The sequence below is a fragment of the Equus quagga genome, chromosome 15 (genome assembly GCF_021613505.1).
Source record: "Equus quagga isolate Etosha38 chromosome 15, UCLA_HA_Equagga_1.0, whole genome shotgun sequence".
Lineage (NCBI taxonomy): Eukaryota > Metazoa > Chordata > Mammalia > Perissodactyla > Equidae > Equus > Equus quagga.
The window spans coordinates 9,846,420-9,871,082 of record NC_060281.1 but is presented as its reverse complement, the minus strand read 5'-3'; the positions used below and the strand labels follow the sequence as shown (position 1 = coordinate 9,871,082).

The window sequence follows — 24,663 nt, the reverse complement described above, 5'->3', positions numbered from 1 at the left end:
TTGATAATTTTCCACCTGTAGTATCCCTGAACAATATATTATTTCACTTTTGTTTTTTAGCTTTTACATAAATACCAAATTGTATCTGTCAGGGTCTGACAAGAGACAGACGGCACACAAAATAGACTAAGTCAAAGAGTTTTTTGCAGACACTGTTTACAGAGGTGCAGGAGTAGGGAACCATAAGGATAGACTATGCCATCAAATAAAGCTTAACTGAAGTTGACATGTTTCTGTGTGGAGACCTGAGAGGTAGAGGTTAGGGAGCTGTTACCAGAGTGAGGGAGTCCTTTAGAGTTGGTCACCTTGAGAGGAGCAAGGAGAGGCTGACGGACACAGGCAGCATTGCAGGGAGGCAGCTAGGGGAATAAATACATTGATCTCACTTTCTCTCTCCTTTCCAGCTCCCGTTGGGGCTCCTAATTGACTTTAGAAGTTCTGGAAGCAGAAGGCACAGGAAGACGTATGCATGGTCCCTGCAAGTCAGGAGCAGAGAGTGGGGGAGGGGGCAAGAGAGGCTGTAGGGTGAGGGGTGGGATAGAAGGGATCCAGCACACAAAAGTATTCTCTGTGACTTGCCTTCTCAGTTAAGGTTCTGTTTTTCAGATGCATCTGTGTTGATATGTTTACTTTAATTTTAGCTCATTCATTTTCACTGTTGTTTTTTGTATTCCACTGTGTGAATTGACTGCAACTTATTTACCCATTTTCTCGATGATGGGTAGTTTCCAGTGTTTTGTTATCTTAATGTTGTTATGAACATTCTTATTAATGTTTTCTGGTGTCTATGCACAAAAATTTCTCTAGAGAATATACTTGGAGTAGAATTATTGTACTGAGACAAAGGGTCAAATGTACCAGATGATGCCAAATTGTTTCCAAAAGTAATTGCATCACTTAATACTTCTAGATGAGTTCCTTGTCAACACTTCATATTTTCAGGCTTTACCAATTTTGTCCATTTAGTTTGTGTAGAATAGTACCTCACTGTGGTTTTAATTTGCATTTCCCCCATCACTAATGTTGTTGAACCATTTTCATACATTTATTGGTAATTTACATTTCCTCTGTTGTATAATACCTGTACAGGGTTTTTTTTTTTTGCCCTCTTTTCTACTGTGTTTTTATCTTTTTCCTATTGATTATATTCTGATACTAATCCAAATATAATAATTATAATATATGAATTATATCTGGTGACCTTCTTTTCCCAATTTGTAGCTCATTAAAAAATATATATCTTTATGTGACTTTTAAGCTTAAGTTCTTAATTTTAATGTTGTTGAAATGATCAATCTTTCCCTTTCAGGCTTATGCTTTTTAAGAAAAATTGTGTCAAAATGCGTATCACACAAAGCTTACCATTTTAACCCTTTTTAAGTGTACAATTCAGTGGCATTAAGTATACTCACATTGTTGTGTAACCATCACCACTACCCATCTCCAGAACTGCTAGTGCTTTTTCTTAATGTCTTGTTTAAGAAATTCTTTGCTATATCAAGACATCTATATATTTGTTCTAAATTCTGAAAGTTGCACCTTTCACATGTAAATCCTGAAGTCCTCTGGAATTGGTTTTTACATATAGTAGGAGGTAGGAAATACATTTCTCCCCTATATTGATAGCCAATTGTCCCAACATCATTTGGAATTGCCCATCTTTTCTCCATTGATTTGTACAGTGCCTCTGTCATATACCTGGTTTCTTCACGGGTGTGGGTCCATTTCTGGGTTCTCTATTCTGTTCCACCGACTGATTTGTCTATTCCTGTATTAATATCACATTTCTTAAATACAATGGAATTATGATAAGCCTTCCATCTGCCCAAAATGCTATTCTCCTAAAGATACACACATGACTCAATCCATAATTTTCTTTTTCTTTTTTTTTTTTTTAAAGATTTTATTTTTTCCTTTTTCTCCCCAAAGCCCCCCGGTACATAGTTGTGTATTCTTCGTTGTGGGTTCCTCTAGTTGTGGCATGTGGGACGCTGCCTCAGCGTGGTCTGACGAGCAGTGCCATGTCCGCGCCCAGGATTCGAACCGACGAAACACTGGGCCGCCTGCAGCGGAGCGCGCGAACTTAACCACTCGGCCACGGGGCCAGCCCCTCAATCCATAATTTTCTTCTGGTCTCTGCTTCATGGTCACATTCTTAGCCAGCCTTTCCTGGCTAAAATTCAATGCCTCTTCCCAAAACCTTTATATCTTCCCTTTCTGCTTTATTTTTTCTGCTTAGCAGTTATTTAACATAGTAATATGTATACTTCTTTTGTTTATTGTCTCTCTTTCCCACTAGAATATGAGGTTTATCAGGGCGGGGAATTTTGCCTGGTTCATCACTCTTGTATCCCCAGCATAAAAAAAAAATACCTGGCACTTAGTAGGTGCTCAATTAGTATTTCTGGAACAAATCATGTACTGTCGACATGTGGAAGGGTAATGCTCCCTCCCTGTTCTTCCCTTTAAGAATATGCTTTTTCTCTAGTCCACTTGCTCTTTGATGCTAGACTAATAAAAACAATCTGAAGCAAAGGGGTAAAGAACAAGGTGCTCCTTGAAGTTTCTTCCCTAGCCATGCCCCAGAGGTGGGCAGTGAACTGGAAGGGATGGAGGGACCAGCGGCTGGCTAACTGTGTGTTACCTTTTATGGGTCAGCTATCTGCTGGAAATGTCTCTAGTTCTTCTGCTTTCCATGGCAAGCAGAGCTGGCGGGACCTAAAGTTTATAGCGTCCTCACCGGGTAGAGAAACATACCACATCTTTGGTTTTTAGGTGACACCCCCTGCACAGGGGAAGAATGCACACTCACTTTGATTTACCAAGCATGGCAACTGAAATCTCAGGCATAAGTGTGACACACTATAGGACAGAACTTCTGGAGCTGTGGAGTCACCTATGGCTGCTATCCTGTGGGACAGTCTGTCTGTAGCTGGTAATGCCCAGGGCAGGACTGAATTGAGCAGTGATGAGTCACGGAAACTCCATCAGAGAAGGTACTCTGTGCTTTATTACAGCTAAACTGGGGAGCCAAGTCATTCTGGAAGGAATGTGTATGAAGTTTTCAGACGAGGACTTGAAGTTTTATAGGTTGCAGTCACATTTGATTCAAACCATCTGTTGAAAGTCAAGCTGAACCCATCACTTTTTTCATACATCTCTCACATTTTACATCAATTCAGTAAAATAAATATTTGTTGAGGGCCCTCGGAGTGCCAGACACTGATGTTGCAAAGATGAATGACACAGTGGTCTCTGTTTTTGAGATGATTATGGTCTAGTAGAAGTAAAAGTTACATGTTTATATGTGTTTTCCTCCCCCTGATTGTGAGGTTGGGGTCTTTAATTTATATGTATCTTGGTTGCCACAGCTGAGCATTGTGTCAATCCATTTTTGTTGATGAAACAAATACGTGAAACAGCTGGCATGATTTACCAAATATGGCTACTAATGTGTAACATTATTGTGCATTATTAGTACTGTGATATGTAGATTTGTGTCGCAATTGCCTCTGGATACAGAAAACACTTCACAGTGAAGGAGTGACCCAAACTGCACCACCAGCAGTTCCTACGTGAGCCCAGCGTACTGTACTTTGCCCAACATTGAGTATTTTCATCACCAATTTTGTGGGGGAAAATTTCTTTGCTGCCAATGATAAACATTTTTTTTCCATACTTTATCATTAGTTATTTTGTCTATGAGTTATCTGTTGCTGTTCTTTTCCCATTTTTCAATTTGTCTTAGGATGTTTTCCTAATTAATTTATGTAAGTTCTTTACATCTTAACGGTGTTAGCCATTTTGATATTATATTTATGGTGAACCTTTCCCCCAGTTTGATGACTGCAAAAAATTCTGTGACTTTTTTAGATGCACAATTTTGTTTTTATAGTCAAATCTTTAGATTTCTTTGTAATTTATCTTTAAATTCCTTCCCTATCCAGAGATCAGCCAAATACTCTTGTAAATGTTCTTGCAGTCTGTGATCCAGGCAGCTCTCATGCTTTCCGGTGACTTCTTTGGATCAGGTCTGATAGAGGAAGGAACTAAGGTGAGGCACTGCTGTCATATTAGGGAATTCGTACAGCGTGGTGGTGAGCACTGTGCTGCTGGAGACAGTCTCCCTGACTTTGAACCTGGCTCTGTCACTTCCTATGCGATCTTTGAGGTCACTGAACTTCTCTGTTCCACAGTTTCCTTATCTGTAAAATGGGTTAATAATAGAACCTACCTCCTATGGTTATGAGAACAAAATGAATTGATTTGTAAATCGCTTAGAACACGTCCTGGTGCAGACTCAGCGCCAGCCACAGTTTGGTCCTGCTGGGTAGGTGCTTTGAAGCTTGATACAAAGTATATTTCCATATACTTTGCTTTTCTAAAAACGTGAACATTTCAAAGCGCTCTTCACTCCAATGACTAACTTTACCGGAGCCTTCCTCGGCCACTTTTGTAAGTGAGACACGCCTCCTAGAGGCCTCAGTGAAGTTTATTCCAGCTCTTGAAAACCCTACAGACCGGTCGGACAGCGGGCGAGGCTCTGACCTGCCACTTCCGAGTCTGCAGTCCGAGGTCCACTCTGTCCCCGGCGCTCTCCGTTTCTTCGACAGCTCCTGCTGCTTCCCTCGGAGCCTGATCTCTTCTGATTCCTGTAACCCCGGAACGATTTCTGCATGTGTGCATTCATTCATTCTAGTTCATTCCAGATAGTTTGCTGGGTGCCTACCATGCGCGAGGGCTGCAGCGGGGAGAGGGAAGTGGGCTGAAGGTAAAGTCCGTCCTCATACGGCTCGCTGTCCTAGAGAAAAAACAAAATATGTATTGTACATAGATGGGCGAACTAACGAGGATCTTTTAGTTTCTGTTTTCTCGTCTCTAAAATGGGGGTAATACGTCCCACCTTATAGGGTCGCTGAAAGATTAAGCAAAAACAAAGCAAAAACAGAGTCCCTAATACTAAGCCGGGTGCAACAAAGGCCTATTCTCAGTCCATTCCCTCCCCAGATCGAAAGTGATGAGCGCCAGCCCCGCGGCCGAAAGCGCCCTATTTTCAATTTAGCGCATCTTCGTTAACGGTCCCAAAGCGAGTTATGTTGGTTCACTCTTGGGCGTGGGGAAGTTTTGCCGCTCGCATTCCAGCGCGCCAGTTTCAACTGTAAAAGCTACCGACTCCACATACAGGAGGTGCAGCTTAAAATTTGGAAGCAAAAACAGTCGCGTTTAAAAAATCTTAAGCTGGAAAGGCGGATGAAACGCTCCTGACTCCCTGGAGCGCCCACTGAGCATGCGCACCACCCGCGCGGGGGTTGGGGGACGGAAGATCAGGGGGCGGGACTTGCGGGCCAGCCGCTTCCGTTTCCGGTTCTATAAGAAATCTCCCGCCACTCGGGAAGGCGGCTGTCAGGCGTTGTGTGTTGTCGAGTTTGCTGTGGTTTCGGGTAAGAGAAACTCCGGCGGGTTTAGGACGGACAGTAATCCTGGTGGTGAGGCTTGCACGTTGAGAGAAAAGGGAGAGCGCTTTGCGGGCGGTTGCAGCGGAAGGGTTGCCCTGGCGGGGGTGAGGGTCTTAGGTGGTTTGGTTGGTTGTTTAGGGCAGAGGTGCAGGTGCCCAGTGAGTTGATAGAGGAGGAGGGTGCGGGAGGATCAGGGTGGGAATTTTTAGAAAGAACTTGTGTATGCTCCCTAAAAGGAGTTCCGAAAGACTGGATTCGGAAGACAGTTGTTCTGTTTCCCCGGGTTATCAGATAGGAAGTAAGTAACTGGACCCGGTCCATTAAGTCTATCTAGCCCGAACCTGCCGCGCTTTCCTCCGAGTTCAGGACTGCAGCCCGTGTAAAACCTCATCTTAACTCTCGAGACCGCAGAGATCTAAGGACGGTGGCACACAGACCTATAGTGAGCAGGCGACATCACCTGCCATTCATGTTGCTGAAAGGACCACCACCTGCATCTTCCCTAGCACACACCTCTTCCTATCGCCCCATTACCAAATTGTTACGGGTGTATTGTAGAAAATCTGGAAAATACAGAAAGACAACACCCAGGGATAACCACTGTTAACGTTTTGTGCATTCCCTTCAACTTCAGTTTTGTTTTCTGTGCATGTGGAGTTATTTTTTTGTTTGGTTTCTTTTCAACTCCACCTTCCATCATTTTAACCATTTTATGTGCTTCCTTACAAGGTAACAAGATGGAGTTTTCTGGAGTAAAGCGGAGGAAACCGTGGTTGATAGGTGACCAGAGGAAGGCTTCCTACCCTCATAGCCTTCAGTTTTACTTGCAGCCGCCTTCTGAGAACATATCATTGATAGAGTTTGAAAACTTGGCTATCGATAGACTTAAATGTGAGTGAGGTTTGTACTAGAATTTATATATTCTCTTGGGAACCTCACTTATACTTTGTTGGAACGAGTGTGGGTAATTTATTTCTTCCATTCAGGAATTCATTCAACAAATAATTATTGAAGATTTGCTGTTCATTCATTTATTGACTGTGCATATTTATTGAGTGCTACTATTCTAGGTGGCAGGGATTTCGAGATGAAGAATGTAATTCTCACCTTTGTTGAAGTTATATTCTAGTACATGGAGACAGACATTCAAAAGTATAATCATAATTTAGTATTTTATGTGCTCTAGTAGAGGTAAATAGTAGTGCTATTGAAACATAGAAGTGGGAGTGACTGACTTAGTCTGATTAAGTAAGACCTCTTAGAGAAGTTGAAATGTGTTCTGGACCTTGAAGGATGAGTAGAAATTTCTTAACAGAGAAGTGAAGGGTTTTTCCCAACTGTACGAAGGCTTGGAGGCATGAGAGAGAATGTCATTTGTGGGAACAGTGACAAGTTCGGGGTAGATGGAGAAGTCTGGATAACCAAGGGCATTTTGTGCTAAGCTAATGGCACAATGTTGGGGTGTGAGAAGGATGTTGCTACTGTACTTAGGCCTCCTTATCCTCTGTGTCTTGGTGGAAGAAAGCAATGAGCTTGGCATGAACTGAAACAGAAATAATAGCACTTGTGGGACATGAGTTTATGTTTAGGGTTCCTTCTAGAAGTTTTCATTCTCGAATTTAAAAATGCCTCTTTTCATATTGATGGAGGAAGAATTCACCTGAGGAAGGATTGACTAGGGGCTTTAGGAACCTTGAACAGTGTGTAGCATCTATTCAGAATGCTTCACTGGGGTGATTGGAGGCCCCTGCTTCTCTCTTGTGTCTTCTCCTTCTCTGCTTCATCAGGAAAGGAAGGGCTGTCTCTTCTTCTGATGAGTCCGTGCAGAGTAAATGATGCAGACTGCCTAGCAGCTGCACATGAGGGATGCAGACAAGGGGTGTTTAATCTTTTTTCCACACCGACACAGTTTTGCATTCCTCAACACGGGTGGCTCCGTACAGCCGTGATTGTCCCCCTGCCCTTTCTCCCTCTTGTTGAGAATCCCTGGTAGTAGATTATGCTGTGGGAGGTGGATGTTTTCTGCACATGGATGGAAATTAGCCTCTTATAAACATCTATAATTTATGTAATGTATTTGCATAAAATAAAACTATTACAACTTGTCTTTTATACAGAAGTAATTATGGAATTGCTATCCATAGATTTTGTTTGTCTTGGATTTAGTTTTTAAAAATTATCTTACTTTTATATATTTTTTCCTTTCTTCTGTTTTTAAAATATTTTCTAGTGCTAAAATCAGTTGAAAATCTTGGTGTGAGCTATGTGAAAGGGACAGAGCTATACCAGAGTAAGTTGGAGGCTGAGATTCGAAAGCTCAAGTTTTCCTACAGAGTAAGTAAAAGAGGAAAGAAATGTTCTTTTTGTTTATATGTATTCATGTACTGCATATCAGTTGTGAGAAGGGTCTTGTATTAGACCCAGGGCTTTAGAAAAGACTAATAGAGTATAGACTCTGCCTGAAGGTACCTGCTGTCTACTAGGGGTGATTGACATGTAGTCAGAAGATCATAATATGACCGCATTTCTCAACCTTGGGACTATCGAAGTTTGGGGCCTGATAATTCCTTGGTGCAGGGACTGTCCTGTGCATTGTAGGATGCTCAGTAGCATCTCTGGCTTCTACCCAGTAGATGTCCCCAGACATTGCCACATGTGCCCTGTGCAATACAGGATGATGACTGCTGTTATGAGATGTGTGCTCCAGGAACTCCAAGGGCACATATAGTTACCCAGCTCAGATAGTGGTGGTTTGGAAAGGCTTCCCAGAAGAGGTCCTGCAGGAACTGCATCTTGATGGATGTGATCAGATTTTTATTTTGGGAAAATGACTGCCAACAGCAGATTGACAGGGTCATGTTTGGTAGGAGGAAACCAGTTAGGACCGTGGAAATGATGAAAGTGAATTAAGTGGATAGAAGAGGACTGATTCAAGAAGGTAGAATGAAAAGATTTTAGTGACCCATTGCAGGGAGAAGAGTTATGAATGACACCAGGTTTCTGGCTAGGACAACTAGGTGGATGGTGGGAATGTTTTGAGATGTGATATACAGGCAGAGAAGCAAGTCTTAGCAGGAACATGTTGAGTTTAGTTGTAGACATCAATTTGAGGTGCTTGTGGTGATGTCTAGTGGACAGTTGGATATGCATACAGGTCTGGACTTAGGAGACATCTGGAGTGGGAGTATAGATTTAAGAGGAAGGTTGGGATCATCAGGAGTAGGTGAGAGCACCCTAGGAAAATATTTGAGTGAGAAAAGATGATGGAGGACAGGATATGAGGAATACCAATATTTAAGGTGAAGTGGAATTGGAGGATTCTGAGAAGGAGATTGAGAAGGAGCTGCCTGAGAGGTGGGAGATCAGCCAGGATGATAGTGTCATGGCAGCCAAGGAAGGCTGGAGTTTAATAATAGTGATCATGATATAAATAAGGATACCATAGGAACAGCAACAGCAGACATTCATATTGTGCTTACTATGTCCCAGAGTTTATTCCAAGTGCATTATATATATTAACCTCTGTAATCCAGACAACAGTCTTATGAGGCAGGTACTGTTGTCATCCCTGTTTTGCAGACGAGGAAACTGAGTCATTGATACGTTAAGTAACTTGCCCAAGCTCAGAAGATGGTAAATGGTGGAGCCAAGATTCAAATCTGTACATTTTGTCTCCATGATTGTACTCTTCACCGCACAATTTCAGAAGCTTAGGGTAGGTCGTATAAGATGAGTTGTGCAGAATCCAGTAATTTATCATCTGGGTGGGGCCTTTTAGATAGAAGTAGAAGCCAGAAAAATGGCAGTGTTTGGAGGAGAGAGGTAGGAACGGAATGTGTACTTGTTTAAGATGTTTAGCCGAAAACACAGGGGAGAAATAGGTTTGAAGATAGAAGAATTTGTAGGGAAAAGAGAAGATACACACACACACATATATGAAAGGAGATACTTAAACATGTTTATAAGCTGAGCAGAAAGTTCTAGAAGAGGAAGAAGAGTAGGGGAGCTTGGAGATACTTTGAGAGAGCATTTGATAAATCAAGGTCCTTAGGAGGCAAGAGCAGATGGGTTGCAGGGTTTAGGTGTAGGGATTAGCTTTGTGTAGGAGGAAGGGGAGAGGCTTTGTCCACAAAGATGGAAGGGAAGGCAATATAACATGTGGTTGCAGAAGCTCGGAGCTGAGGGAGTTGGCCTGGTGGCCTCTATTGTCTGTAAAGTAGATGAAGTCATCTGTTGAGAGAGAAGAAAAAGGTGATATGGTAGGGAGCTTGGGTCATCCAGTGAAGACTGAAACAGCTTTCCTAAGAAGGAGAAAGATGATAGGTGTCAGATCCCAGCTCCGCTACTTACAAGCTTTGTGACCTTGAACTAATTATATAACTTCCCTGTGCCTCAGTGTCCTCATCTTTAAAATAGGGATATAGTAGTGTCTATCTCATACAGTTTTCTTTTAAAGGAGTAAATGGGTTAATAGATTAAAACTGCTTGTAACAGTGCCTGGGACCTTGTAAGTGGTCAAGAATGTTTGTTCTTACTGTGTCGAACTTGAATAAGGATTCTTTGGTGTTGGAAATGTCCAGTTGAAGTTAGAGGCTGTGAATTTTTAATATTCCAGATTCCTATAATTATGTATTTTTTTCCTAGAGGTTCTCAGCATTTGGGGGACAGGATTGCAGAGTGTAGCTGTAGATATATTTAGAATCTACGTTTTGCCAAATGGTTGAAATGAAAACAGTTGAGAGTTGACTGTAAGTGGTTGAAGATGTGAGTACCCTGGGTATAGGCTGGATAAGAAAGTTAAGAGAGGAGGAGTTGATGGGAAGAAAATAGTGGGGTCCAAACCCAGGAGGTTTTGTTGAGATCACTTCAGTTCTCAGTTTCACCTGGTTTCTGACTTTAGGAAAATGATAATTATCCTGGAAAACATATCATGAAATTTGTGTTTTTGAAACTTATCTTACTATTGGCTTATGCTGACTCAGTATTTCTTCACACCTCTTACCATTCCAATGCATTTATTTTATTCATATGCTTTTATTTTTAAGGAAAGCCTGGAAGATGAATACGAACCACGAAGAAAAGATCATATTTCTCACTTTATCTTGCGCCTTGCTTATTGCCAGTCGTGAGTACACATTCACACGCCCACCATCAGATCTGGTACTTGAGTTATGAATTGGTGCGTGGGAAGCTGACATGGCCTGTACTGAACATGGGGAAACTCAGAATAACATCAGAAACCAGTGGCTCGTGGGTTGAACACTGTTGCAGCAAATTGTTTGAAACAAGTTATTTACTAAAAAATATTGAAAAAAATTTTTATTGAAAATTTTGCCTGTTGAAACACTTTTTAACTTTATGGGAGAGACTCTTCATGTGGGATGTAAAATTGGAGGGGATGTCATTAGGAAGAAAGACTTTTAATACTTTTTTCCCAGAAAAATGTGGTACTATTTATAATAATAAACATAATATAATAATAAATATAAATAATGAATCAAACACACACTTGAATTCAGTACAGGTTTTTAGAAGTTGAGAGGTATGGGCTAGTGCCCATTAGATTAAGATGTTTTCCTGTAGTTGTTGGTTTCTTATAAGTCAATAGTGCCACCCAGAGGGGGAACGAGTTAGTTGCTTTTTTTTTTAACTGTTTTTTTTTTCCTGTATTAATTTTGGCTAAGTAGCATTCTTATTATTATGTTTCTTTTTATTTGGCTTGCCAGATGAGAATCTCGAATTGTTTACTATCTCAAGATAATAACTGAAGAACTATTGACCACTTTGGTTTTAGAGTTTTTCTTTTGTGAAAAAGCATATACAATTTATGCAGTATGAATTGCTGACAATCTTTGAAAGTCACTTTGGGAAAAAAGCTAAATCATATTTTACATGCAGTAACATAATTATTTTGTAACAACAGTAATGCCCATTATGTATCGGTCTTGTAAGTTAATATATTTGTATGTTGACTTTTAAAAATTGAAGTATACTTCTGCATATTAAATTTTGTGAAATTATAAACTATAAATCTGTAAGCAAAGTTACTTTGCAAAGTTTATCTGATCATAGTCTATTCAGAGGTAAAGTTACCTTTAAATAATTTGGTGTTTATGTGGCGTTGATGGAACCACCTTAGTCTGAACGAATACCTCATTTCTAATGTAAATGACTATTTTGCAGTTACATTAAATGCAATAAACTATTTTGTTTTATATTGTTTGATAATAATGCTGCAGGACTGCAAGTATTCTATATGTAATTCTTTTAATTTCATGTTCGTAACACTTCTCTCCCCCATATTCAGTACATCCCTGGAAGATTGTGGTGTGTGGTGTTCCTATTCTCTTTATCATAAGAGAGGACTTGTATGCTTTTAACTTCTGTCTCTTGGCATCTTGCTCATGTTTGAATATTGCTTCATGAAAATTTCTTGGATTTAATAATTAGTGGACTTTGTAAATAATCACTGGACTTTTCATTTATACTTCTTATTTCCTTGTCTCTATTTCAGTGAAGATCTTAGACGCTGGTTCATTCAACAAGAAATGGATCTCCTTCGCTTTCGATTCAGTATTTTACCCAAGGACAAAATTCAAAGTTTCTTACAGGATAGCCACTTGCATTTTGAGGCTGTAAGTATATTTTTGTAGTCATTTCCAATTGTTTTCACCATTCATCCCGCCCTGTTGCCTTAAGTGCTGGTATCGATGCGTGGAGTGGAGTTCGTTCTCTTTACATTTTCTTCCTAAGTACCTGCCTGAATGAGTAGCTACTGGCTTTGCACAACAATGAACCTTTCCCTTTCCATGACTAGAAGAAAAGGGGCTCCTTGGCGCCAAAGGCTCACATTTGGTTGTTTATTAAATACATGATATGTGAAAGCACAAGAAAGTTTAGTTTATAAAAGTTCATCTTTAATCAGAATCTTCTAGGCCAAAAATTTAAAGCTAATAATGTATTAAAGAAACAGAGAAGTGGTAGTACTTATTACCAATAATGAAGTTCAGAGGGGGTAATACTTTATTTTAAAAGTCAGTTGTCAGTAAAAATCTGAGTAGTTTAAAAAAATAATTTTGTAGACAAATATGAATGATTGCCATATTGTAATTATATAAATAGGAAGAAATGTCTGGGATATATTTAGCAGGGATGAGTATTGTGGTTGGAAATAGAATTTACGTCTTTAGGTGGATCTGTGCTGCAGTGGGAAGGTAGAAAAATTTTATTTTGATAGAAAATTATATTTTTATTTTTGAGCAGTCGGATGGTAGTAGGACTATTTGAGACTCTTTTGGTGTTATGGGTGACTTGAGGCCAAATAAAATAAAGTAGAATTTGGAGTAGGTGAAAGACCTCGACCTGTCTGAGAAGTGGAAGTGTACCTGCTGTAGCAAGAAACAGTGTGGGTTACTGAGTTGGGGAGAGATGCGACCTGAAGGGAAGGAAACACGTGGTAGACATTTAGTGTCTGTTATGTCCTGGGGAGGCACTTTCCTCAGTTCCTCTCACTTCTCCTAAGAGCCCCGTGAGGCTCCTAAATACCATCTGCTTAGGCATAGAAAAGTATGAAGCCGGGGACCATCTGACCCGAACAGACTGACCGCATGCATTTTCCACTTTCCTCCTTAGTGAAGTCCATTACTGCCAATATCCGTTACAGTTAATTTATCCTTTCATATTAAAGAGTTTATTTTTTGCTGTTGAAATGATTAGAGGAAAAGTGTCCTTGAGAAGAGTTATTCTTTATTCTAGTGTCTCAACATATTGTCAAGTATAATTTTTTTAAGCAAAAACCAAGTTTCTTTCCTTTTTAAAAACTGTTTTATTGAAGTATAACATTTACAGAAAAGTACACAAATCATAACTGTACAGCTCTGTGAAGTATCACAAAGTGAGCGTCACCACGGTTAGGAAGTAGAGCATTGCTGTCCCCCTGTGCACCCTGTGTCTCCTCCCGTTCACTGCCTCCTGTCTCCCACCTGAAAGGAACCACCGTCCTGACTTGTAATATCTAAATGAATTCTGCCTGTTTTTGAACTTCTTATAAATAGTATCATATGGTATGTCTTTTTTCCCTAGCTTCATTGAGATATAATTGACATAGAACATTGTGTAAGTTTAAGATACACAACGTGATGATTTGATTCACAAATATATTGTGAAATGTTGACCACAATTAGGTTAGTTAACACGTCCTTCACCTCACATAATTACCGTTTAGTTGTTCTTATGGTAAGAAAATTTAAGATTTACTCTCATAGCAACTTTCAAGTATGCAGTATTGTTAACTCTAGTCACCATGCTGTACGTTACGTCCCCAGAACTTATTCCTCTCATAACTGAGGTTTGTCCCTTTGACCAACAACCCTCATTTCCCGCCCCTCCTCCCCTCAATCTCCTGGCAACCACTGTTCTAATCTCTGCTTCTGTGAATTTGGCTTTATTGTATTCCATGTATAAGCGAGATTATAAGTATAATCTTTTTATAATAGCTTTGTTGAGGTAGAATTCACATACCTTGAAATTCACCCTTTTAAAATGTACAATTCATTAGTTTTTAGTGTAATCACAGAGTTGTGCAGCCATCACCACTGTCTAATTTTAGAACATTTTCAATACCCTAAAAAAGAAACCAATACCCATTAGTCGTCACTCTCCATTTCTCCCTCTCTCATCCCTTGGCAACCACCAATCTACTTTCTGTCTCTGAATTTGCCTGTTCTGGACATTTCGTATAAATGGGATCATATAACTTGTGGTTTTTGTTACTGGCTTCTTTCACTTAGCATTTTTTAAAAAGTTTTATCCGTGTTGTAGCGTATATCAGTACTTCATTTCTTTTTATTGTCAAATAATATTTTATTTCTCTATTCAGCAGTTGATGGAGATTTGGGATGTTTCCACATTTTGGCTTTTATGAATAGTGCTGCTATTTATTCCTTGTTCTAGTATTTCGACATATTGTAGAGAATATTTGTGTACAAGTTTTTGTGTAGACATCTTTTCATTTCTTACATATATACCTGGGAGTATATACCTGGGAGTGGGATTACTAGGTCATAGGATAATCATTTCTGTGTTTAAACTTTTGAGGAACCGCCAAGCTGTTTTCCCAGTGGCTGCGCCATTATATATCTTACCAGTGTGTAAGGATTTCATTTTCTCTCATTCTCACCAATGATCACTACTGTCTGTTTTTTGAATATAGCTGTTTTAGTGGGTGTGAAATGACATGATGCTGTGGTTTGATTTGCTTTTCCCTAATGACCAATGATGTTGAACATCTTTTCATGTGCTTATTGGTTGGTTGGGTATCTTCTTTGGAGAAATGTCTATTCAAATCCTTTGTGCATTTTTTAGTTGTTTTAATTGTTGAGTGTTAAGAAGTCTTGACATATTCTGGGGGCTGGCCATCTGGTCAAGTGGTTAAAGTTCCATGTGCTCTGCTTTGGCGGCTTGGGGTTCATGGGTTTGGATCCCAGGCGTGGACTTACTCCACTCATTGGCCATGCTGTGGAGTTATCCTACATGCGAAATAGAGGAAGACTGGCACAGATGTTAGCTCAGGGCTAATTTTCCTCAAAAACAAAAAAAGAGGAGGATTTGAAGTGGATGTTGGCTCAGGAAGAATCTTCCTCACCTCATCCCCCACCAAAAGAATTCTTTACATATTCTGGATACAAGTCTAGTGTAAGATATATGATTTACACATATTTTTTCCCATTCTGAGGATTTTCATTTCCTTTTCTTCATGGTATCATTTGCAACACAGAAGTTTTTAATTTAGATGAAGTGTAATTTGTGTTTTTCTTTTGTCACTTGTGCTTTTGGTGTTGGATCTAAGAATGCTTTGCCTAATGGTCATGTAGGTTTACTCCTATGGTTTTTGCTAAGAGTTTTATAGTTTAAGTTCTTACATTTAGGTCTGTGGTCCATTTTGAGTTAATTTCTGTGTATGGTGTGAAGTAGGGGTCCGACTTCATTCTTTTGCATGTGGATATCCAGTTGTCCCAGCATCGTTTGTTGAAATGGCTATTCTTTCCTCATTGAATTGTCTTACCACTCTTTGAACCTTATGGAACTTGTTTATTAGTTCTGGTAGTTTTTAGTGGATTCCTTAGGAGATTATGTCTCTTACAGATAGAGATAATCTTAGTCCTTAATTTCCAATCTGGTTGCGTTTTATGTCTTTATTTTTGCCTCATTTCCCTAGCTAGCATCTCTAGTACAGTGGTGAATAGAACTGCCAATAGTGGACATCCTTATCTTGTTCCTGATTTTAGAGGAAGAGCATTTAGTCTTTTACCAAGACATGTGATGTTAGCTGTGGGTTTTTTATTGATGCCCTTTATCAGATTGAGGGGAATTCCCTTCTAATTTTGGTTGAGGATTTTCATCATGAGAGGGTGTTGGATTTTATTCGATGCTTTTTCTGCATCTGTTGTAATGATTGTAAGATTTTGTCCTTTATTTTATTAATGTGTTGTCTTACATTAATTGATGTTTGGATGTTAAACCAACCTTGCTGAGACATTGCTGGGATAAATCCCTCTTGGTCATACTGTATGATCATTTTATGTGTTGCTGGATTTAATTTGCTAGTATTTTGTGGAGGATTTTTGTGTTTACTGATAAAGGATATTAGTCTGTAGTTTTCTTTTGATGTCTTTGTTTTCGGTATCAGGGTAATGTTGGTTTCTTAGGATAATTTGGGAAGTGTTTCTTCTATTTTTTGGAGGAGGTTGTGAAGGGTTGGTGTTAATTCTTCTTTGAACGTTTGGTAGAATTTACTAGTGAATCTGTCTGGGTGTAGGCTTCTCTTTGGAGGGTGTTTTAAAATTACTAATTCATTCTCTTTACTTGTTATAGATCTATTTAAATTTTCTATTTTTTCTTGATTCCTTTTTGGTAATTTCTGTTTTCTAGGAATTTACCCATTTCATTTAAGTTGTCTGATGTATACAGTTGTTCATAATATTCCCTTCTAGTCCTTTTTATTTCTATGATGTTGGTAATGATGTCCTCTCTTTCATTCCTGATTTTACTAATTTAAATCTTCTCTTCCCTTTTTTTGGTTATTTAGGTGGAGGTTTGTCAATTTTATCTTTTTAAATAACTAACTTGGTTTTGTTGATTTTCTCTATTGCTTTTCTGTTCCTTATTCTTTTAACATCTGCTCTTTATATTATCAGTTTTCAATCTTTAATAATTCCTTTCTTCTACCTGCTTTGGGGTTTAGTTTGCTCTTCTCTTCTGGTTTCTTAAGGTGGAAGTTTAAGTTACTGATTTGAGGTGTTTTTCTTTTTGAACATAGGCATTTACAGCTATAAATTTCCCACTGAGCACTGCTTTAGATGCATCCCATGAATTTTGGTGTGTTGTGTTTCATGTTCATTCATTTCAAAGTATTTTCTTGTTTCTTATTTGACATATTGGTTATTAGGAGTGTGTTGTTTAATTTCTACATATTTTTGGTATTTCCTAAACTTTCTTCTGTTACTGATTTTCAATTTAATTCCATTTTAGTCTGAGAACATATTTTGTATGACTTCAATCCTTTTAAAATTATTGAGTCTTATTTTGTGGACTAGCATGTGGTCTCTCATGGAGAATGTTCCATGTGTTCTTGTGAAGAATGCATATCTGCTACTTTTGGTTGGAGTGTTCTTTACATATAGTCTGTTAGGTCTAATTGGTCTATAGTGTTTTTCAAGTCTTTTGTTTCCTTGTTGATCTTCTGCCTATTTGTTCTATCCATTATTGAAAGTAGCGTATCGAAGTCTTCAACTATTATTGTTGCATTGTCTATTTCTGTCTTCAGTTATGTCAGTTTTTGCTTCATGTATTTTGGGGCTCTGTGTTTAGGTGCTTGTATGTCTGTAATTGTTATATCTTCTTGATGGATTGACCCTTTTATCATTATGAAATGTAACACCTTATCTCTAGTAACATTTTTTGTTTTAAAGTCTATTTTATCTGATATTAGGATAGCTATTTCAGATCTTTGATGTTTGTTGTTTGGTATATCTTTTTCTATCCTTTTACTTTCAATCTGTTTGTATCTTTGAACTAAAGTGTGTCTCTAGTAGATAGCATATAGTTGGATCATGTTTTTTTTAGTCCATTCTCCCAGTCTCTGCCTTTTGATTGGACTGTTTCATCCATCTATATTGAGTGTAATTACTGATAAGATAGGATTTATGTCTGCCATCTCACTATTTGTTTTCTATATATTTTATATTTCTTTTGTTCTTCTCTTTCTTCGTTACTGCCTTCTTTTGTGTTAGATATTTTCTAGTGTACCATTTTAATTCCCTTGCCATTTGTTTATTTTCTTGTATTTTTTGAATTATTTTCTTTGTGGTTTTCGTAGGAATTGCAATTAATATTTTTATCTTAAAACAGTCAAGTTTGGATTAACACTAAATTAACTTTAATACTGTACAAAACCTTTGCTCTTGTATAGCTGTGTTCCCTCCCCCACCATTGTGCTATTATTGTCAAACAAATTATATCTTCGTACATCAACAAGGTAAATATTTTGAGTTCTGGGTTGTGTAAAGATGTCCTTATTATACTGTGACACTTCAGTGACTTTTGCTTTGGGATGCAGTTAAAGGATGGGAATAATTTCTTGTGAGGGTTTTTTTTTTAGATTTTATTTTTCCTTTTTCTCCCCAAAGCCCCTGGTACATAGTATATTTTTAGTTGTGGATCCTTCTAGTTGTGGGTCCTTCTAGTTGTGGCATGTGGGATGCTGCCTCAGCATGGCCCAATGAGCGGCGCCATGTCCGCACCCAGGATTGGAACTGGCGAAACCCTCGGCCGCTGAAGCGGAGTGTACAAACCCCACCACTTGGCCATGGGGCTGGCCCCTCTTGTGAGGATTTTGAAGGTATTGCCACATGACCTTTTAGCTTCCAGAGTTGCTCTTGAGATGTCCGATTCCATTTTGATTTCTGATTCTTCGCATCTTACTTTGTATACTTTGGTGCTCCCAATTCCAGCCTGGTCGTGTGAAATTTCATGGTGATGTCTGAATCTTTTTTCATTTATTGGAATGGCAGCTTGGTGGGTCCTTTTAATATGAAGACTTAGGTTCTTCTGTTTAGGAAATTTCTTTTTGTCATTGTTTGGATAATTCCCTCCCTTCTGTTTTTTATGTTCTCTCTTATAATTCCCTGTTAGAATTTGGACCTCCTGGATTGGTCCTCTTATTTTCTTTTTTGTCCTGATATCCAATCTTGATCTCTTTTTGTTTTATTTTCTGTAACTCTTCAACTGTTTTCTAGATTTTCTGTTTAATTTTTTTTCTACTCTCCTGTTTTTAATTTCTAACAGCCATTTCTGGTTCACCTTTTTATAGCCTTCTGTTTTTGTTTCATGAATATAATATCTTCTCTTTTCTCTTGAACATTATTATGTTCTTTAGCTCCTTTCATTGTCTGTTTACCTCACATTCCTTCATTTAGTTCATCTGTTGTAAATAGTCTTCCATGTTGAATATTTTCCTGGAATGTCTAGTGATCCTCGGCTATTTGTTTATTTTAAGATCAAGATACTAAAAAGTGGATTGGAATATTCAGGTTTATGTGCACATGCAAGTGTATGAGATACTTATTTAGTTATTCAATTGCTTTAAAAAAAAATTTGGTTGTTGGTTAGCCTCTGCCAAAGTCATTATTTCAGAGGAAGCATCCAATCTCTTTCCACAGGGATTTATGTCTTAGTGTTGATGTTCGTGCATCAGAGAGCCAGGGCCTACTGTTCACTATGGTGACTGTTCTTAATTTTTTTGCATTCCTTGACTTGCATCTTTTATCTTTTGTATATGGTGCTGCTTTTTTTTCTCTTAAAGATTTTTACATTTTTCCTTCTTTCTCCCCAAAGCCCCACAGTACATAGTTATATACTTCAGTTGTGGGTCCTTCTACTTGTGGCACCTGGGATGCTGCCTCAGCATGGCCTGATGAATGGTACCGTGTCCGTGCCCAGGATCCAAACCAGCAAAACCCTGGGCCACGGAAGCAGAGTGCATGAACTTAACCACTCGGCCATGGGGCCAGCCCCTATATGATGCCTCTTTCTCCTCTCTGAGGTTGTATTGGCTATCTTCTTTTCAGTGTTCCTTTCTCCAGGGATTTAAGTTGTAGCTTCCTCTTCTCTTCTAAATCAGTTAACACACTTTCATCCACTTTTCAAAAACATGTTGCCCTCTCTCTTCCACTATTTTGTTTGCCGTTGGTGGTTTATTTTCTTTTTATACTTTCATTGTCATTTTTATTTCATTGGGAAGTAATGGAAATACTTGTGTTTAGTTTGCCGTGTTTAACCAGAAGCCACAATGACCTCAATAATCACAGTTTTAAATTTAGGGAGCAAAGTTAAATTTTTTGAATGTGTTTTATCAATAAGATTAACAGTGCAGGCTCTGGTGTTGTACTGTTGAGTTTGATTTTCCCCTCCAGCACATATCAGTGTTGGGAAGAACACTCCTCTGGGGGTCTCTCCTGCTCTACACGTCTTGCTGGGTGTGTTGAGAATGCATGGTGATGACCCCTCTTTACGCAGGCAGTTTTTCACAGCTGTGTTTTTAGCAAACAACATTGAGGGATGAGGTAGTGCCTTCCTGGTATATAGAGGGTTGCTTACTGCTTGCTATACAAGAGAAGATTCTCAGTGTTCCTCAGCTGTAGTGCAAACCCATCGTACCCCAGCCTCCACTGGGGCTATATCATGTTGCCCCTGAGGAACTCAGGGTAAGGAGGATGACAAAAACATGCTCGTTCTCTTGCTATTGAAAAATATCTATTTTGGGTCTTTTTATTTTAGGAGACAGGAATTTGTGGGAAACATATGCATATTTGTAACAAGTGTGTTGGCAGTTATGGTTGGGTTTTTTTTGTGGGGAAGATTGGCCCTGAGCTAACATCTGTTGCCAGTCTTCCTCTTGTTGCTTGAGGAAGATTTGTCCTGAGCTAACAGCTTTGCCAATCTTCCTCTATCTTTTTCATGTGGGAAGCCACCCCAGTGTAGGGGGGCATCCTATACAGTTTCTAAAAGGAACAGTAGCTTTGGCTTTTTGTGTGACTGTTCTGGTTTTTTTAGTTCAGTGATTCTCAGTGAGGGGGATAGGATGGTGGTCATCCTCCTAGAGTTCCTATCAGAACCTTGGGTGGAGGTGTGTAGAGTGTGAAAGACACCATGCCTTTTGTTTTTGAAACAAACACTGTAGAATGTGAAACTTGATCAAGTGTTTTTAGCTGATGGGGATTCCTGGAAGATAGAGTGAGAAAGCATTTCAGGGGCCTGGTGGGAAAACCATTCCTGTATTGTATTTTTTTTTTTTGAGGAAGATTAGGCCTGAACTAACATCTGCTGTCAATCCTCCTCTTTTTTTGGCTGAGGAAGACTGGCCCGGAGTTAACATCTATGCCCATCTTCCTCTACTTTATATGTGGGATGCCTACCACAGCATGGCTTGACAAGTGGTGTGTAGGTCCGCACCCAGGATTTTAACCGGGGCACCCCGGGCCACCGAAGCAGAACATGCGAATTTAACCGCTGCGCCACTGGGCCGGCCCCCCTGTACTGGATTTTGATCACTTTCCTGGCAGAGACCTTTTCCCCTCTTCTTTTGGTACTCTCCGTGGCATCTGATAGTGGTAATTAAGGCACTTCAATTCAGGGGCTGTTGTTCAGCTTGCCCCTAGGTCCCTGTAGCTCTTTCCATTTCCTAGCTTTTACCATTTCATTAATAGAAACATGCACATTTTCTTCACTTGGATTAGAATATTTAGTTTGCATTTGAAAACTATTGTGCTAAAGCAAGTATCAGTGATGCCTTTAGTCTTAGGACCCATGTTTTAGACTCAGGACAAAGCAAGGGTTAGGGAAAAGTTATTAGCATTTGTCACATAAGCTGGTCTCTGGTGTGTCATAGGCCCTGCTGCCTAAGTGGAGGCAGAAGGAAACTGGTGAGTGGAGAGCCACGGGGCCATCTTGGTTTCCATGTCCCAGAAGCTGGATTGTAGGCACACACATCTTAGACTCTATGTGGACTTCTGGTGCTTGTGTGCTATGTTTGTGTGCATTTCTCTATCTTTTCAGTTTCATTAAAGCTGCAATGACTTTTATATTGATCTATTTCTGTGAAATATATTTTTACATTAGGAAGAGATTCAGTGTTATAACTACATTGTGTTATGTTTGCTTTGATGGAGAAATATGTACAGAAAAAGGGATAGTTATTTTCTTTGTGTAGTTTTTTCTCAAATTTTGTTTTTGTTCAGATTGCCATGGTTGATGTAATATTATTGAATACAAATTTGGAGGTGGCGAATGGGGCCAGTTAGGGGACCTTGTGTTCTGTTTCTGGTTCTGGCAGTGCTTTGAATACTTTGGCTTTTTAAGTGTATACTTGGGTTTCTAGTGGATATAGTAGATTCTGAATCTTTCTAACATACGACGGAAAGCCTTAAAAGGAAAAACTGATACTTTTCATTCTTGAACTTATGTTTAAATAACTTGAATTTTAAATCTGAAATTTCTAAGAGGGATTACAAACGAGTAAATGTTGCTGTCTGTGGGGACCATTTTGGTGTCTCAGTGCTGAGATGATTGACTTACCCTTGTGTCACATTAAAGGTGATTGGGTAAGGGTAAACAGATTCTATTAACGCGTCTTCAGTTGACCAGTTAGGGAAAGGTCGGCATTGACAGCTGTCAGCCTCACAGACAGAGGGTCTCTGTGCTGTTGCAGTTTAGAGTCTGATAGCAGCTTGTAATTTGCCTTGATGTTTTTAAAAACCTTCTTAGGACAGTCAAAAAATATTTTTTATTTGATTTGAAATATCACCGGATTTAATGGCAGGATTCGTTTCATTAGAATAGTGCAGAATGACAGGGACAGTGAAGGGTGAGCATCCTAGAAGATGTGGGGGGTATTTTGTGTGTCACAAAGGCAAACTCCACTGCATATTAAATAGAACTCATTTGTTCAATTGCCCAATATGTTCAGGAAGTGAGGGTTTTTGAGTGAAGGCAAGTGGGTTGGTAGCCTTATTACCCGGACAATAAAAACAAGTACATGCAAAACTTTGAATTGCTTGTTTTAAAGTAGTTTTCCTCATCCTGGACATTTAAAATTTGTTTCTTATCCCTTATAGTTTGAAATCTTAATTTTTTCTATCTCAGAAATTATTTCATGTCATTTTTGGCTGATAATTTCTTTTCAGTGAACATGAATTAAAGTTTAATTTGTCACTTGTTATTGAAAATGTCAGTTGTGTGAATTTATTAGGAACTTTTGGATGCTTTTTTCCAGTTAACATTGGAAGATTGATTTTTATGTTAATTCAATAGTTTAGTGTACAATTTTAAAATAGTTTTTGGTGTTCACTTGTGTATCATTATTTCTTAGATATTTGCAAGTTGGCTTTGAGGTAGTCATGGTTTTCTGGTCATTTTGGCCCTTATTATTTTGTTTTCATTGTTAGTTGATCTAGTTTGGGTTGTTGTAGTAAATGTTAGAGTTAATTTCTATAGAAAATAGTAGTCAGTTCGAAAGTTTTGCCTCTGTTCTTTTTCTTGAACATTAGGTAATCTTTAAGATGAGTACAGTAACATGGGATACTTATCCTGCTCAGGGTTAAATATTAGATATAGATATGTATGTTATATATGAAATAAGCTTTTTCTGTAGAACTGAATTTGAGAGATTATGCTGGTAAGCAAATTTCAATTTGTTCAGAGCTCTCTATGTGTTTCTGTTACAATTGCATATCTTTACCTTCCTTCCAAATGATTTAAATGAAGATATTAACACAGGGCTTCCTTTCTCTAAGCAGACTGCATAAATATAATACTTTTATTCTCACAGTGTTTTTAGACATCAAATAATTATGGAACCAACCTTGTATTATTTTGTGTATATTTATTGGGCAGGTATAGTTTTATATTTGGAGAATGAATAAAAAGTTCTTTGAGTTTTCTAGTTAATTGAAGCCTAACCATTTATGCATATAGTTGTAAAAATACACCGTGGCAGATGGTCTTTAGTGCAATATTTCAGAAGTTCACAGAATTTGAATTTTCCTTATCAAGCTACAAAATTAGATTCTGCTCATTATAAGATAGTTTAAACCTAGAGATGCTATGACTAAATGTGAAGCTTTAAGCTGAATTACCCTTGAAGTCTAAAATTAACATAAGCAGAAATTTTCAAAATAACTTATGAAAGTCATTTCTCTTTTTTAAAGTTTTCGTATAGCTTTTGAATATAAAATTCCTTGTATCTTGTTGTTGACTCCATGCCTATGACTTTGCCCTTGAAAAAATGACTGCAAAAATAACTGTATGACGTAAATTAGCTGAAGTTTCCCACATGTAGAACTATGTCCTAATGGTCTTATAATGATATATGTATAGTACATTTTATTATGTAAATCCTAAAAGAATGAAATTAACTTTACTATATCATCTTTAGTCTTCTAATATTCTCTGTAGTTAAACTTTTACACTGTAAAGTGTTGCTCATGTTTTCTGAAGCTGTTCCAAAAAAATATACTGAGTTTTTTTAATGTATACATTATTTTTTCATCCCACAGTCTTCATAACCTTTTCTTGTTCCCCCAACCTCCTTGAGAATTTAATCGTTTTTGGTTGAAGTCATGTCATAGACTAGCTCTGAGCCTAGGTCCGATTGCCTTTTTTACGTCTTTTGGATGAGAATAAGACCCAGGGGTGTGGAGGGCTAGTGGAGTTGTGGGGGGAAAAAATCATTTTGTGCTCCTGGTCCTTGAGTGGCTACATGTGAGTTACAAAGGCAGGAGGAAGCAGTGGCAGTAACAACAGTTATCCAGTTAGCCCAGGCCCTGGCAATACGTCCATCCTGCCGCTCCCCACCCCTCTGAATGCAGGCGGACAGAGCAGTTAAAATCCTTATTCTGGACTTCTCTCCATTTACACTGTATGTGCCACCGATTGCTAATCTCCTTCGCTTTGAGATTCCGGGTCCTGTACTCTAGCTATTGATACCTGCCAACTGCCTGGCTTTTTTTCCTATTCATCTCTGGTCGAAGTGTGCTCTAATTCCAGTGTCCCATGAAGCTTCTGGGCAAGAGAGTCCTCCAGTTGTCTATATTGGAGCCTAATAGCCAAATATATTCCAGCTTCTTTTAGTTGATCCCAGGAGTAAGGCCTC

The 24,663-nt window shown here is 38.7% G+C and overlaps 1 protein-coding gene across 3 annotated transcripts in view; it reads left to right on the top strand.

Moving 5' to 3' along the window:
* The first annotated feature begins 4,034 nt into the window (after positions 1-4,034).
* Positions 4,035-24,663, top strand: part of PRIM2 (DNA primase subunit 2) — a 257,546-nt gene continuing 236,917 nt past the window's right edge. Inside the window, exons 1-5 of one of the 3 annotated variants that reach the window (XM_046639613.1) lie at positions 4,035-4,054; positions 6,186-6,347; positions 7,687-7,790; positions 10,502-10,581; positions 11,971-12,091. In XM_046639613.1, the coding sequence (XP_046495569.1) occupies positions 6,194-6,347; positions 7,687-7,790; positions 10,502-10,581; positions 11,971-12,091 (459 nt within the window). In that variant the 5' untranslated portion in view covers positions 4,035-4,054; positions 6,186-6,193. Of the gene's footprint in view, positions 4,055-5,382; positions 5,442-5,464; positions 5,487-6,185; positions 6,348-7,686; positions 7,791-10,501; positions 10,582-11,970; positions 12,092-24,663 lie in introns of those variants that run through there. The other 2 variants (XM_046639612.1, XM_046639614.1) reach the window with 2 other exon arrangements.